The following is a 13,835-nucleotide window of genomic DNA, read 5'->3' as shown; positions in this document are numbered from 1 at the left end:
CATGATAGACGTGTATAAAATTATTCCCGGCATGAGACAGTCAAAAAAGAATAGCTGTTCTCCCTCTCACATAACGTTAGAACTCGTGGACTTCCAATGAAGCTGAATGTTGGAAGATTCAGGACAGACAAAAGAAAAGGCTTCTTCACACAGCACATAAAAAGGAGTTGATCGATCTTTATGGCGGAAATAGGGAGGGAATTCGGGGGGGGTCAATCATTTGATAGAATTGGGGGATGTACTCTGTGTAGTTTATAATAAAAACTGACCTTTGGGTCAGCTTGAGAGAAGCAGACAAGAGTGAGGATTTTGATCGTGTCCTATACACAAAATGTACTTACTTAAATGTTACTCCTAACGTTTTGGTTTTCTGAATGCAGCCGCTGTACTTTGATCACTACAACCCAGTTTGAAAAAGAGAAAGAAATCAAGTTCCAAGGCTGAATCTTTGCAGCGGATGGAGAATGCGGGGCCAGTACAAGAGGGCGACCCACTGGGTAGCCCCTTTCCGCCTCCCCACTTCCCACACCATCTTCAGAGGATGTCATTGCCCTGTTGGGGAATAGTGACTCAGTGTCACCTGATGCTGCTGACAGCTGTGCTCTCCCCCCTCTATTGCTGGGACAAAAATGGCAGCTGGGATTCCATTGGGGTCACATGATCTACTAAAAATAGCATTGTAGGCCCAGGACAGGGTTACCGGTCAGAAGCCACTCAAGCCTGGCCAGACATACAGAAGAACCCAAGAGAGAGAGGCGAGTGGGGGAGGCAGAGGCGACCCACAGGAGCGAGAGCAAGCAGGCAGGCAGGGGCTGTAGGGCCAGGCTAGTGGGGACACAAGGCGTAAAGAAAGGAGGGCCTGTGACTGCCAGGGCAGAGCACAGCTGGAGCCAGGAGGCCAGAGAGAGCCTCAGGGGGCCAAGGGAGGGTGCACAGCCCATAGAGCCCACTGGAGTGTGTGGAGGGGGCAGCCCTGGTGCCGCGGGGATGAACTTTGCCGTGGGCTTCAAGCCAATGCTGGGGACCTCGCAGAGCATGGACAACCTGGAGAAGCAGCTCATCTGCCCCATCTGCCTGGAGATGTTCACCAAGCCGGTGGTGATTCTACCCTGCCAACACAACCTGTGCCGCAAGTGTGCCAATGACATCTTCCAGGTGAGCGTAGCACTCCTCTCCCGCACCCGCCCACCTGCCTGGATGCTCCACCCTGGGGTAAACCTCTCTCTGTGTGTGTAATTATGGTTTGTTTATATTTGCCATTAAGGTACATGACATATTTCAGGATAGAGAAAGACAAACCCAGTAAGTCCTGCTACTGGGGGCCATGCCAGATGGAGCAGGGGGGCTCCTCCTAGGAAACTTGGTTGGATGTGGGGGCTGAAGGGTAAGGCATGTTGGGAGGGATTCAAAGGGGGGAGGGGGAAGCTTCCTGTGGGCCTTCAGGGGAGGAGCCCTGATTTTGGCTCCAGCTGAGCTGGGGGTTGGGGGGACAAGGCCTTGGGGGGCTTTGCCAGGATGGGGATCAGCGGCTTGCTCTAGCTCCAAGGATGGTTGGCCTGAGCAGATGCTGGGTGTGTGTGTCAGCTGCTGTACCCCTACCCAACTACCAAAGAGAGGCCGCATCCAGAAACCAGTGCCTCCTGCTCCCTTCGGTGTCTTTGCCCAAGAGTCTTATTCTGCATCTGGCTGTCCTCATTGGGAGCAGAGTGATGGGCCCTTTTGAAGCTGCCACAGGCTTAATTTCTCTTTTAAAAGTCAGCCTGGAAGTTTGTTCCTATAAAACCCCAAATTTCACTGTGGTGAGGCAGAGCACTCTGCACTGGCGCAGGGACCCTTTAGCCTGCTTTTACTTCACCCATTCCAGGACTGAGCACTGGTGTTGAAAACAAATGCCAGGGCTGAGCCCCAGTACATACTGAGCTCTGAAGCTGTCAGAACTGTCCCAAAGGCAGGAAACTGGGTTGGCTGGTCCTTTGGCCTAGCAGAAAGGGAGGGGCCCTGTTGTCGTCAGAGGATGCCACCTCTTGCGAGGCAGTCTTGGTGTGGAAAAGTGCCAGGATGGAGCGGGGGTGGCTTAAGGCCTGGGCCGGCCAGCCTGGGCTGTTCTCTGCTCCGTCACCAGCTGCTCCCTCTTTGTACAGCTTGCCAGGAGCGGCACTGCAACGCCCAGCAGGCCCCGTTCAGCTTCCTCCCCTTCATCGCGGCTGGGTCCTCAAGCAGATCTTTGTGGCTCTTTGGACCAGTTCTCCTGCCGGCTCTGCAGCCTCTTGTCTCTTGCAGCTCTGCAGTGCTACGATTGGGTTGGAAATGTGGTTTCTGACAGCTTAGTGAGAAACAAAGCAAGCCCTTGCTTGCCCCCCCCCCCGCGGAGGTCAAAGGAAGCAAGTATGTGGTTCAAAACAGAGAGGGGTTGAGCTCCAAGGCAGCCAGGATCGGGGGTGGGGTGGAGGCAGGTGCAGAGTCGAGCCATGCAGAGTCAAAACCTGGATTTGAGAGAAAGAGAGAGAGAGAGAGAGAGAGAGAGAGAGAGCGCTTTAAAAAATAAATCCTGGTGGTTGTTATGTACCTTCAAGTTGATTTCGAATTCTGGCGACCCTATGAATCAACAACCTCCAAGAGCATCTGTCATGAACCACCCGGTTCAGATCTTGTAAGTTCAGGTCTGTGGCTTCCTTTATGGAATCAATCCATCTCTTGTCTGGCCTTCCTCTTTTTCTACTCCCTTCTGTTTTTCCCAGCATTATTGTCTTTTCTAGTGAATCAGGTCTTCTCATGATGTGTCCAAAGTATGATAACCTCAGTTTCGTCATTTTACCTTCTAGTGATAGTTCTGGTTTAATTTGTTCTGACACCCAATTATTTGTCTTTTTCGCAGTCCATTGTATGTGCAAAGCTCTCCTCCAGCACCACATTTCAAATGAGTTGATTTTTCACATCCATACATAGAGATCGGGAATACCATGGTCTGAATGATCCTAACTTTGGTGTTCAGTGATACATCTTTGCATTTGAGGACCTTTTCTAGTTCTCTCACAGCTGCCCTCCCCAGTCCTAGCCTTCTTCTGATTTCTTGACAATTGTCTCCATTTTGGTCAATGGCTGTGCCGAAGTATTAAAGTTACATAAATCTTCTGTTGTCATTACTTTAGTCTTCTTGACGTTCAGGAGGCAGTTAATCATTAAACTCATACATTTATCAAAGTGAGCATCAAAATATAGATTTTTTAATAGCTAAATGCTTCCACCTTCTTCAGCTGGTCTGGTGGAGGCATATATGCACACACACATCTACATAGTTGCGGGAAGGATGTTAACTGTAAACAATGAGGTCAGAAATAAAGACAAGAGTACAGATTAGGTTATTTGCAGTGACCATTCACAAAAAAGTAACTGACAGCACAGAGGTAATGGCATTGGTAAGACAATTAACATCTGTAGTGTGATAAACATCCAGTGTCTCAATTCAACCCACAAGTGATACCTTTGAACTTCTTAATGCAGTTCAGCAGCTTCACATTGCAGCCTCCTTTTTGAAGTTCTTTTCTTCCACTTTGGTCACTTAAGGTCATTCACAGCAGGTGTGGGGAACCTTTGGCCCTCCAGATGTTGCTGAACTACAACTCCCATCAACCCTGATCATTGGCCATGCCTGTTAGGGCTAATGGGAGTTGGAGGGCCAAATGTTCCCCACTCCTGATTTACAGGGTGTCCTGGGAGGTTAACATCTTTCCCCACTGTTTTTTAATATTGCCATTTCTGATGTCAGATTTGTATCCATTTATTGGAGTTTAACAGTGAGTTCCTCTTCCCAGATAATTCTGGGGAATGTAGCTCTGAGAGGGGAACAGGGTGTCTCCTAGCAACTCTCAGCACCCTTCACAAACTACACTTCCCAGGATTATTTGGGGGAAGCCATTACTGTTTAAAGTGGAATAAATGTCTGGTGTGGATGTGGCAGGGATAGCTTTGGTTTAAATTTGGGTGGGAGGCTACATGTGTCTGCTGTAGACTAAAAAGGTGGGGGAAACCCCAAAAAATGATGATACTGTTAATAATGTTTGCCTTTTGGAAAGGAATGGGACTTTCCCTCTGCCCAGTGCCCACTCACCCAATCTCCTCCCCTCCCTACCCCAACCTGCCCCTTCCCCAAGTCAATTTCACTTATCCTAAGTATGATTGTATAGGAATAAATCCCACTGAACCTAGTAAGCATGCAAATGATCAAAACTACCTCTCCTCCCCTCTCCTCTTGTCTACTCTCCCCTCTCTTCCTTCTCCCCTCCCCCTTCCCCTCCTCCCCTGTGGTCAGTTTCACCTATCCTAAGCATGATTGCACTGGAGTAAATCCCACTGAAATCAATAAGCATGTAAATAATCAATCCATTCTCAGTAAACCTGCACAGGATCCCATTTCTTACCTCCCAGATTAAAAAGCAGAAAAATTAACTATGCTCAGAGACGCATGTCACCAAATTCTGCCAAGCTACACAGGAAGTGGATTGGACTGTGAAAGAGCAACCCAAATTGTGTTTGCATTTTGACCAATTTGTAGGGCAGTACAATATATCAGAGAGGAGGTCAGGTCTCCTGCTCCCCTGGTGCATTCACTATAGCTGCCCAATTTCTCTGTTTTTTAAAGTTTGATAGAAATATTTGTTGGCTATAGGTACCTTCTTAAACTGCAAGGGTTTTTTGCCTATTAGTGAATATAGTCTGTGGAATGCCTGGTGTAAATTTTTTGCTGTAAGTTTCTCTCTGACAAGTTTGAACAGATGGAGGTGTATCGCAGGGCTTGACTGCAGACAATGGATTTGGTGATGCCTTTTGCAGAGCTCGGAAAAGTTACTTTTTTGAACTACAACTCCCATGAGCCCAATCCAGTGGCCATGCTGGCTGGGGCTGATGGGGGTTGTAGTTTAAAAAAGTAACTTTTCCAAGCTCTGCTTTTGAGTGGAAGCTAGAAGCATGCAAGTGTGTACAGTGGTCAGTGGGTTTCCTATACAAGGTGAGGCTTATATGTCCATCATATAGTTACACAATAGTGCCCAGCAAGTGAAACATTTTTGTGGATTAGTCTAGGCTCACATTGGGTGAAATGGCACAAGTGCCTCCTGTCTGTGAGTCCAGATGATAAAGGCGTTGTCCGTGTACCTCAGGAAGAGGAGAGGAGAGGCTTTGTGAGAAAGATGCTGAGACAGCAGGCCAGTGCCCATGGCTGTACCAGGGACCTGCCAAAGCTGAAGGAAGTGTGGGTTAGCATGAGGTGGCAGAGTTTGGTGGCCAGAGGAGTGGTAGCCTCCTCCAGGATGATTTTCCACGAGGCTTGTGCGGGATGGTGGTGTACAGGGCCTCACATCCATGGCGGCTGGGATGGGGTTTTCTGGGAGAGGGTCAATGGGCAGCAGTCAGTGTTGCCCCATCAGTACCCTGGACTGAGCCCAGGTGGCGTGGAGTGGAGAAGTGGAGTCCATGTAACCAGGCACCCCAACTGGGATGGTACCAACTCCCAAGCTATGGGGTACCCAGGGTTGCCTGATTTGTGTGCATTCCTTTCAGCCATTCGATTTCCCAGCCAAGATTTGCCTGCCTGTGTCAGATCATTACTCTCTCTCCCCCCCCCCATGTTCCCCTCTGGCTCATTCCCACCCATAGGGCGCAGCTGCTCTTTTTCCTAGCCCCCAGGTACGGGGGAGGGAGGGGTATTCTACATTCATTTAACATTCCCTCCTCCCTCCCGTGAAGAAAACTAAACAGTCCAACCCTGTTGAAAGTCTGCATTTGAGAGCAAGTTAGGCACAGCTCCCTAGGCACCCCCCACTTCAAGAAGTTAAAGAAGGAGGCTCCCTGTAGGCCCAAAGACCCTGCCTGCCCATCTGCCCCCAAGCTTGGAGATCCCTTTGGCTGATCTGAGGAGAAGCCCCTTGGCAAGAGAGCAGAGGCGGGGGGGGGAATCTCAGAAAGAACTCCTTGGCAATAAATTCTGCACTGACAACTGACCCCCACAGCAACATCCTGGCCCCAACCACGTGGCAGTGCCTTTTGCCCTTTGAACTGCATGGACAGCCACAAATAACAGTGACCTTTGTGGGCAGGATGATGGCGCCGCTTGCTTGCAGTTGCTGCTAGCTGGGAAACCCGGGTCCAGCGACAGGTTTTCCCTATGCCTAGGCACTGCCTAGGACACCTAGGATGGGAATGGGACATTTTAAATCAGGCAACTACAAAGTATTTTATGCAGGAAATGAGAAATTAAGAAGAAACGGGGTTGCTTTAATAATGAGAAGTGATGTAGCAAAAGCAATTAGGAGCTACAAGGCAAAGTCTGAGCGAGTGATATCTGTTATGTAAATTTGTATAAATGAGCAGAGATTGTCAATGGTCTGAGATGTGTGTGTGCCAGTGTGTGCTTTTACCTAAGTGGCAGGCTTTTACCCTGCATTGAGATCACTGACACTTAAGACTTAGTAAAATAAGAAAAGCTACTTTATTTATAGAAATATATAGCAGATAGGAAAGGCATACTTAGTTCTAACTAACTAACTAAGTTTGAGGCGCAACACCCAGATGTGGGTATTGCTCTCATGGCTCAGGAAAGAGCAAACACAAAGATGTCTCCTTTCTCTCAGACAGTCAAAGAAGAGAAGAAGGCAAGAGCAGAAGGAGGAGGGGCAGATAAGCTTCTCTGAGCATATCAGTCTGTGAGGGAAGGAAGTCAGAGCATCACAGGTAAAGGTAGCCAAGCCTAGCCATCTGGAGGACCCTAACTCTGTCTCCCTTCCTGAACATAAACAAAAGAACAAAACAGGAGTTGCTCTTGCCCCACTTCCAACAATATCAATGAGATGTAACAGGAAACCTATTAACATAGCCATAATCCAAGTCTACACTCCAACGATAAACGCAGAAGAAGAGGAATTGGAGAGATTTTATGCAGAAGTACAGGAAGAAATTGATCACACACCAAAACCAGATGTGCTGATAATCATGGAGGACTGGAATGCAAAAGTAGGGAACAGAGAAGAACTAGGAATTGTGGAGAAATGGGGCTTAGGAGATAGAAATGAAGCAGGAGAAAGACTTATTGAATTCTGTGAAGCCAATAATTTGTTTCTTGCAAACACATTTTTTGAGCAACTGAAAAGACGACTGTACATGTGGACATCACCAAATAGTCAGTCTGTTGTTGTTATGTGCCTTCAAGTTGATTTCAAATTATGGCGACCCTATGAATCAGTGACCTCCAATAGCATCTGTTATAAACCACCCTGTTCAGATCTTGTAAGTTCAGGTCTGTGGCTTCCTTTATGGAATCAATCCACCTCTTGTTTGCCTTCCGCTTATCTCATTTGTCCCTTTCGCCCTGTACTCGTGCTTCTTCAAAGTCCATAGCACCTTTGATAATGGCCGACCTCCAATTGGGACGCTCATGGGCCAAAGCTTCCCAGTTCTCGATGCTCATGTTACATTTTTTTAGATTCGCTTTAAGAACATCTTGAAACCTCTTTTGCTGTCCACCAATATTCCGCTTTCCATCCTTAAGTTGGGAGTAAAGTAGCTGCTTTGGAAGACGGTGATCAGGCATTCGAGCAACATGGCCGGTCCAGCAAAGTTGATGTTGGAGGATCATTGTTTCAACACTGGTGGTCTTTGCTTCTTCCAATACACTAACATTAGTCCGCCTATCTTCCCAAGTAATTTGCAGAATTTTCCGGAGGCAGCGTTTGTTGGAATATATGAGGTTCAACTCCAACTTGGTGGATTGAGGCTGCATGGGGTTAATAAGGGTAGCTAGAGAGAGCTAGACCTCTTGCTGGTTGAGGCTATCCCTATCCCTTTGATCCTGCCGTCTCTTCCCTTCCTGCTAGACTGATAAGCAAAGGCATGTTGAATCCCAGTTCCTTCCCGCCTCTCTCAGTTTTCTCTTTCTCTCGAGAGGGGAGCAGACATCTTCTCTTTGTCTCTCCTCTCAACCAGGATGAGGGCGAGTACTGGGACCAGTGCTCGCTTCTCCAGCATAGCCAGTTAAGCTAGATCTAGAACTCTTTCCTATCAAGCATGTACTTCCAGAATAAAGTAGTTGTTTCTTATTTTACAGCTTAAAGTCTCTGTCTGACTAATTTGCAGGGAAGGTAGAATCTTAGCACAGATTCAAACACACACACACAGCTCGCTCAATACTCTCCGTTCCGCAGCGCTACGCAACTTTGCTACGCATCTCAATAGAGAGCAATTCCGGCAGCCATGCAAATGGAGATTTGAGCAATTAAAGCTGCTATTGTGTTTGAATCAAGGAAGCTAAATTAGAAACCTTCAGAGTTTTAGTCAGTGAAGAGTTGAGGCTTTTTTACTTAAGAATGGCCACTGTGATGGAGCGGCTAGGCATCGACAAGCTTAAGCTTACGGCCAGTGGAAACTCTGGGAATTTCGCATGAAGAAACATCTGAAACAACAGAAGCTGTTGGAAGTAATTACAGGATTGGAACCAAGAGAGGATGCTTCTCGAGAGGAACAAAGAATTTGGACTGAGAAGGACGAAATAGTGCAAGACCTCATCACTAAATCTGTGAGTAATGCGCAGATTCCTCTGATTATGAATTCTAAAAATGCCAGAGAGATGTGGAAAACTCTGGAGTCTCATCATAATCCCAAAAACCAGGGACATTTAATTGCAATGTTGAGAAGCCTTATTAACTTGCAAATGAAGGATGCTTCTTTTGAGGAACATCTTACTAAATTCATGGTGTTACTCCAAGGGACAGAAGAGATGGGAACGCAGCTGGACCAAAATGTACAGGTTGCATTATTCCTTGACTCTCTTCCAAAATATATGGAGACTTTCGTACTTATAATGCAACAACAAAACAAAACACTAAACGAGATTATTTCTGAAGTGAGAGAGCAGTTCTCTCAGAAAGTAGCCATGGAAAAAGGACAGCTCTCCTCTTTCCTAAGTAAAGAAGCTACCAAGGAAGCTGCTGGACAGCCAGTCAAATGCAGATTTCAGGAACAAAGGGGATCCCAAGGTGTGAAAGCCAAGTGATGCTCTCTATGCAATTCAGAAAAACACCTCAAAGACCAATGTGACAAGAAAGGGAAACCTGAAAGAGATAGAGGATTTAAAGGGACAGAACAGAAAAGTGCAAAGGGCTTTCAAGTAACTCATATTGAAAAATGTTACAATGAAAATAAATTTTATGTGGATTCGGGGGCAAGTGCTCATTTAATGAAAGAAAAAAATTTGTTTGAAGATTTAACCCCATATCAAGGCACAGTTAAATTGGCTGACTCCAGAGTCCTGCCCATAAAGGTTTGGGGAGATGCTAAGCTGTTTTGCCAGACTCCAAGCGGTACTGAGGAAATTTATCTCAGGAATGCGCTCTGGACCCCAGGGATTTCTAACAACTTACTGTCTGTTAATGAAGCTACAAACAATGGATGTAAAGTGTTATTTGAACAAGGTTCTTGCATAATTTCTAGAGATGGTGAAATTTTATGCACAGCTACCAAGCAAAATGGCATGTATGAAGTGGATCAGGAAGGTCGACAAGCTAATGTGAAAGAATGCTGTAGCAAGTCTTGTTTACATTTATGGCATCGGAGATTAGGCCATAGAGACATTGCAAAGATAAATAAAGATTCAGGACAGACAAAAGGAAGTACTTCTTTACTTAGCGCATAGTTAAACTATGGAATTTGCTCCCACAAGATGCAGTAATGGCCACCAGCTTGGACAGCTTTAAAAGAAGATTAGACAAATTCATGGAGGACAGGGCTATCAATGGCTACTAGCCATGATGGCTGTGCTCTGCCACCCTAGTCAGAGGCAGCATGCTTCTGAAAACCAGTTGCCAGAAGCCTCAGGAGGGGAGAGTGTTCTTGCACTCGGGTCTTGCTTGCGGGCTTCCCCCAGGCACCTGGTTGGCCACTGTGAGAACAGGATGCTGGACTAGATGGGCCACTGGCCTGATCCAGCAGGCTCTTCTTATGTTCTTACCCTTCAAAGGAATAATTTAGTAAGAGGCATGAAAGTTGAACCCTGCCAAGAAAAATGGAAATGTACTTGCTGTGTCAAAGCAAAAGGGACCCGACCCAGTTTTCCTGAGCAGAGTGAAAGGAAGACTACGCGCCCCCTTGAGTTGATTCACAGCGACATTTGTGAAATGCCAATCACTTCAACTGGTGGAAACAAATATATTGTGAGCTTTATTGATGATTATTCAAGATTCACTGTGATATATATGTTGAAGGAGAAGGGGCAAATGCTTCAGAAACTCAAAGAATACGTGGCAATGGTGACCACTAATTTTCAGAGAAAACCACAGATTCTACGTTCTGACAATGGAGGAGAGTACATGTCACATGCTACCCAGCAGTTTCTGCTTGAAAATGGGATTGAGCATCAAACCACTGTACCCCACAACCCAGAGCAGAACGGAGTCTCGGAGAGAAAATTCAGAACCCTAATTGAGATGGTGAGATCCATGCTGGAAGATGCTAATCTCCCACAGAAGCATTGGGGAGAGGCAGTGTATACTGCCACCTATCTACAAAATCGTTTGCCAACAAAGGTGAATGGCAACAAGACCCCATTCGAATTATGGTATGGGCACATACCCAGTTTGGTTCATATAAAGGTGTTTGGATCAAAAGTGTATGGTCACATTCCACACCAGAAGAGAACCAAATTGGACAACACTACAAAGGAAGGAATCTTCGTTGGATATTCTTCAAAACAAAAGGGATACAGAATCCTAAATCCCAAAACAGAAAGGATTGAAATCCAAAGAGCTGTCTACTTTGATGAAGGTCAAGGTGCATTCCAACCAGAAGAGGCACCATTCCAAGACCACAACAATGAAGAAGATGAAATAGAAAAACCATACAGCACTACAGATTACAGCAACATGCCAGCACTGGAGGACAGTGAGGAATCAGAGCAAGAAGGGGAACCTGCACAGCCAGAAGGGGCAGCAGAGAGTCCTGTACCAAGATGCTCTAACCGCACCAACAGAGGTGTACCACCACTGAGACTGTCCTACCTGGCAAGAGCGGGTGAACTTCCAGAGCCTGAGACGTGGAAAGATACTGAAACTGTAGTCAAGTATACAACAATCAGGACACTCCTGAGTGTCGCTGCCGACAAGAAGATGCAAGTAGAGCAACTAGAAATAAAACAAACTGCTAGAGCATGGAATGGCAAACTGAACCAAATGCTGTTGAAACAAGGCTATAAAAGAGGCGAAGCAAACAAATGCCTTTATAGCAGATTCAAGAACAACAAATGGACTTATATTTTGATTTATGTAGATGATTTACTACTGGCTTATGAGAATCCACAAGACAAGCAAGAGTTAGTAAATAATCTAAGCAAGGAAGTTGAAGTGAAATGTGTAGGCAACATCACGTACTACCTTGGAATACAAATGGAAAGAGAGGGCGATGGATCCTTTCTTCTAAACCAAAAACAAAAGATTCAAGACCTACTTGAGTGTCTAGGACTGAAGGATGCACATCCAGCGCCTACGCCAATGGAAGTAGGATACTTGAAACCAGACCAGAACAATCAACCCTGGGAAGACAACGAAAGGTACAGACAAGCTATAGGGAAACTTCTGTACATCAGCACAATAACCAGACCAGATGTGGTGGTAGCAGTGGGATACCTTTGCAGAAAAACCAGCTTGCCAAACAAGAAAGACTGGGAAGCAGTCAGGAGAGTGGCAAGATATCTGACAGGCACTGCAAACTTAAAGCTATCAGCTACTCGAGATCCTAAACATCTAGGATATGCTGATGCTGACTGGGCTGGAGACACCAAAGATCGTAAGTCAACCAGTGGAAACTTGTTCTACTATGGGCAGTCACTTATCTGCTGGACAAGTCGAAAGCAAGAGACTGTAGCACATTCATCTACTGAGGCTGAGTACGTATCAGCTGATGAGACATGCAAGGAAATGCTGTGGCTATGCAAGCTTCTAAGAGACTTAGGCATATCTGAACCAGAGCCTATCAGAATACTTGAGGACAATCAAGCCTGCATAAGACTCGCGGAATCAGAAGGGCAAAGTTCTCGCATGAAGCACATTGATGTGAAGTTCCACTACCTGAAGGACATAAGGGAGAAAGGACTTCTAGAGATAACTACTGTCCAACAGAAGAGATGACAGCTGATGCTTTGACCAAACCATTGGGCAAAGTCCGACACCAGAAACTACAAGGCAAGATGCACCTTGTAGAATGAACCAAGTTCTCGTTGAGAAGGGGTGTTGGAATGTATGAGGTTCAACTCCAACTTGGTGGGTTGAGGCTGCATGGGGTTTAATAAGGGTAGCTAGAGAGAGCTAGACCTCTTGCTGGTTGAGGCTATCCCTATCCCTTTGATCCTGCCGTCTCTTCCCTTCCTGCTAGACTGATAAGCAAAGGCATGTTGAATCCCAGTTCCTTCCCGCCTCTCTCAGTTTTCTCTTTCTCTCGAGAGGGGAGCAGACATCTTCTCTTTGTCTCTCCTCTCAACCAGGATGAGGACGAGTACTGGGACCAGTGCTCGTTGCTCCAGCATAGCCAGTTAAGCTAGTTATAGAACTCTTTCCTATCAAGCATGTACTTCCAGAATAAAGTAGTTGTTTCTTATTTTACAGCTTAAAGTCTCTGTCTGACTAATTTGCAGGGAAGTTAGAATCTTAGCAAAGATTCACACACACACACACAGCTCGCTCAATACTCTCCGTTCCGCAGCGCTACGCAACTTTGCTACGCATCTCAATAGAGAGCAATTCCGGCACCATTTGCACCCTGCAAGGGATGCCGCAGAGGCTGCCCTCAAGCAAGGAAGGGCCGGCAAGGAGGGAGGAGGAGTCCCAAGCCGTGCCGACACCCCACCTTTCCAGGCCTTCTCGAGCCCCCGGCTCCTCCCCGGCTGCCCGGGCAAAGAGCTACCCCCAAGCCAGACATGTGCTTGACCCGCCGACTCCAATCCTCAGGAGTGTGAGTTTGCCCAGCAGTTGACGGGGCATGGCGTTTAGCCGAAGCGGGGCGCCGGGGGGATGCAGAGGGGGCCCCCTCGCTCTCGCTCGAAGGGACCTGCTTGACCTGCAGCAGAAGCCCCCCCCCCCGCGACCCTCGGTTGGAACCGCCTAGGGCAGGGCGGCCCTTCTGTTCACTGGGAAGGAGCAACTGCGCCCACCGGCATTCTCGAGGCCCCATGGGCTTCCTGGGATCAGGGCAGACCCGAGGCCAGGTTTCCCCACGCTGGGAGTGAGGGCCCTTTCCCAAGCCCATCGGGGGTCTGGGTGGGCTGCAAAGGGATGCTTTTCCCTTGGGGAGCTTGGGACTCCCGTCCTGGTCGGCTGCGGGGCTGGAAGCTTTGGAGAGCCTTCCTGAGAGAAAGGGGGCACTTGGGGGAACCCCTATGTGAGTGGCAGGCATTGGAGGCTCATTGAGAGTCGCATACCTGGGTTTTTTGGCATCCAGCTTCCCAGGCAAAGTTGAAAGTGAGGCAGGGACTTCACTGGGTGATTGATGGACAGACTAGAATGGGGGGGGGAGAAGTTGGGATACCCCTCTGTGACGAGACCCCACTTGGAACAACATATATCATTCTGGTTGCCCCACCTCAAAAAATATATTGTAGAACTTGAAAAGTTTCAGAAAAGGGCAACCAAAATAATTATGAAGCTGGAACAACGCCCCAGGAAGAAAAGTCGCAGCATTTGGAGTTTTTTAGCTTAGGGAAAAGGGCAGGGGATGTATAAAATGATGTGCTGTATGGTGTCATAACACTAGAACTCGTGGACATCCAATGGGGCTGCATGTTGGAAGATTCAGGACAGACAAAA

General features: G+C 47.2%; 1 protein-coding gene across 2 annotated transcripts in view; it reads left to right on the top strand.

The window, feature by feature from the left end:
- The first annotated feature begins 690 nt into the window (after positions 1 to 690).
- Positions 691 to 13,835, top strand: part of TRIM54 (tripartite motif containing 54) — a 30,293-nt gene continuing 17,148 nt past the window's right edge. For both annotated transcript variants that reach the window (XM_061625965.1, XM_061625964.1), the window contains exon 1: positions 691 to 1,155. In XM_061625965.1, coding sequence (XP_061481949.1) covers positions 988 to 1,155 — 168 coding nt within the window. In that variant the 5' untranslated portion in view covers positions 691 to 987. The remainder of the gene's footprint in view (positions 1,156 to 13,835) is intronic.

The sequence above is a fragment of the Rhineura floridana genome, chromosome 4 (assembly GCF_030035675.1).
Source record: "Rhineura floridana isolate rRhiFlo1 chromosome 4, rRhiFlo1.hap2, whole genome shotgun sequence".
Taxonomy (NCBI): Eukaryota; Metazoa; Chordata; class Lepidosauria; order Squamata; family Rhineuridae; genus Rhineura; species Rhineura floridana.
The sequence above is the reverse complement of the archived record's forward strand: the minus strand, read 5'-3'. Positions and strand labels throughout refer to the sequence as shown.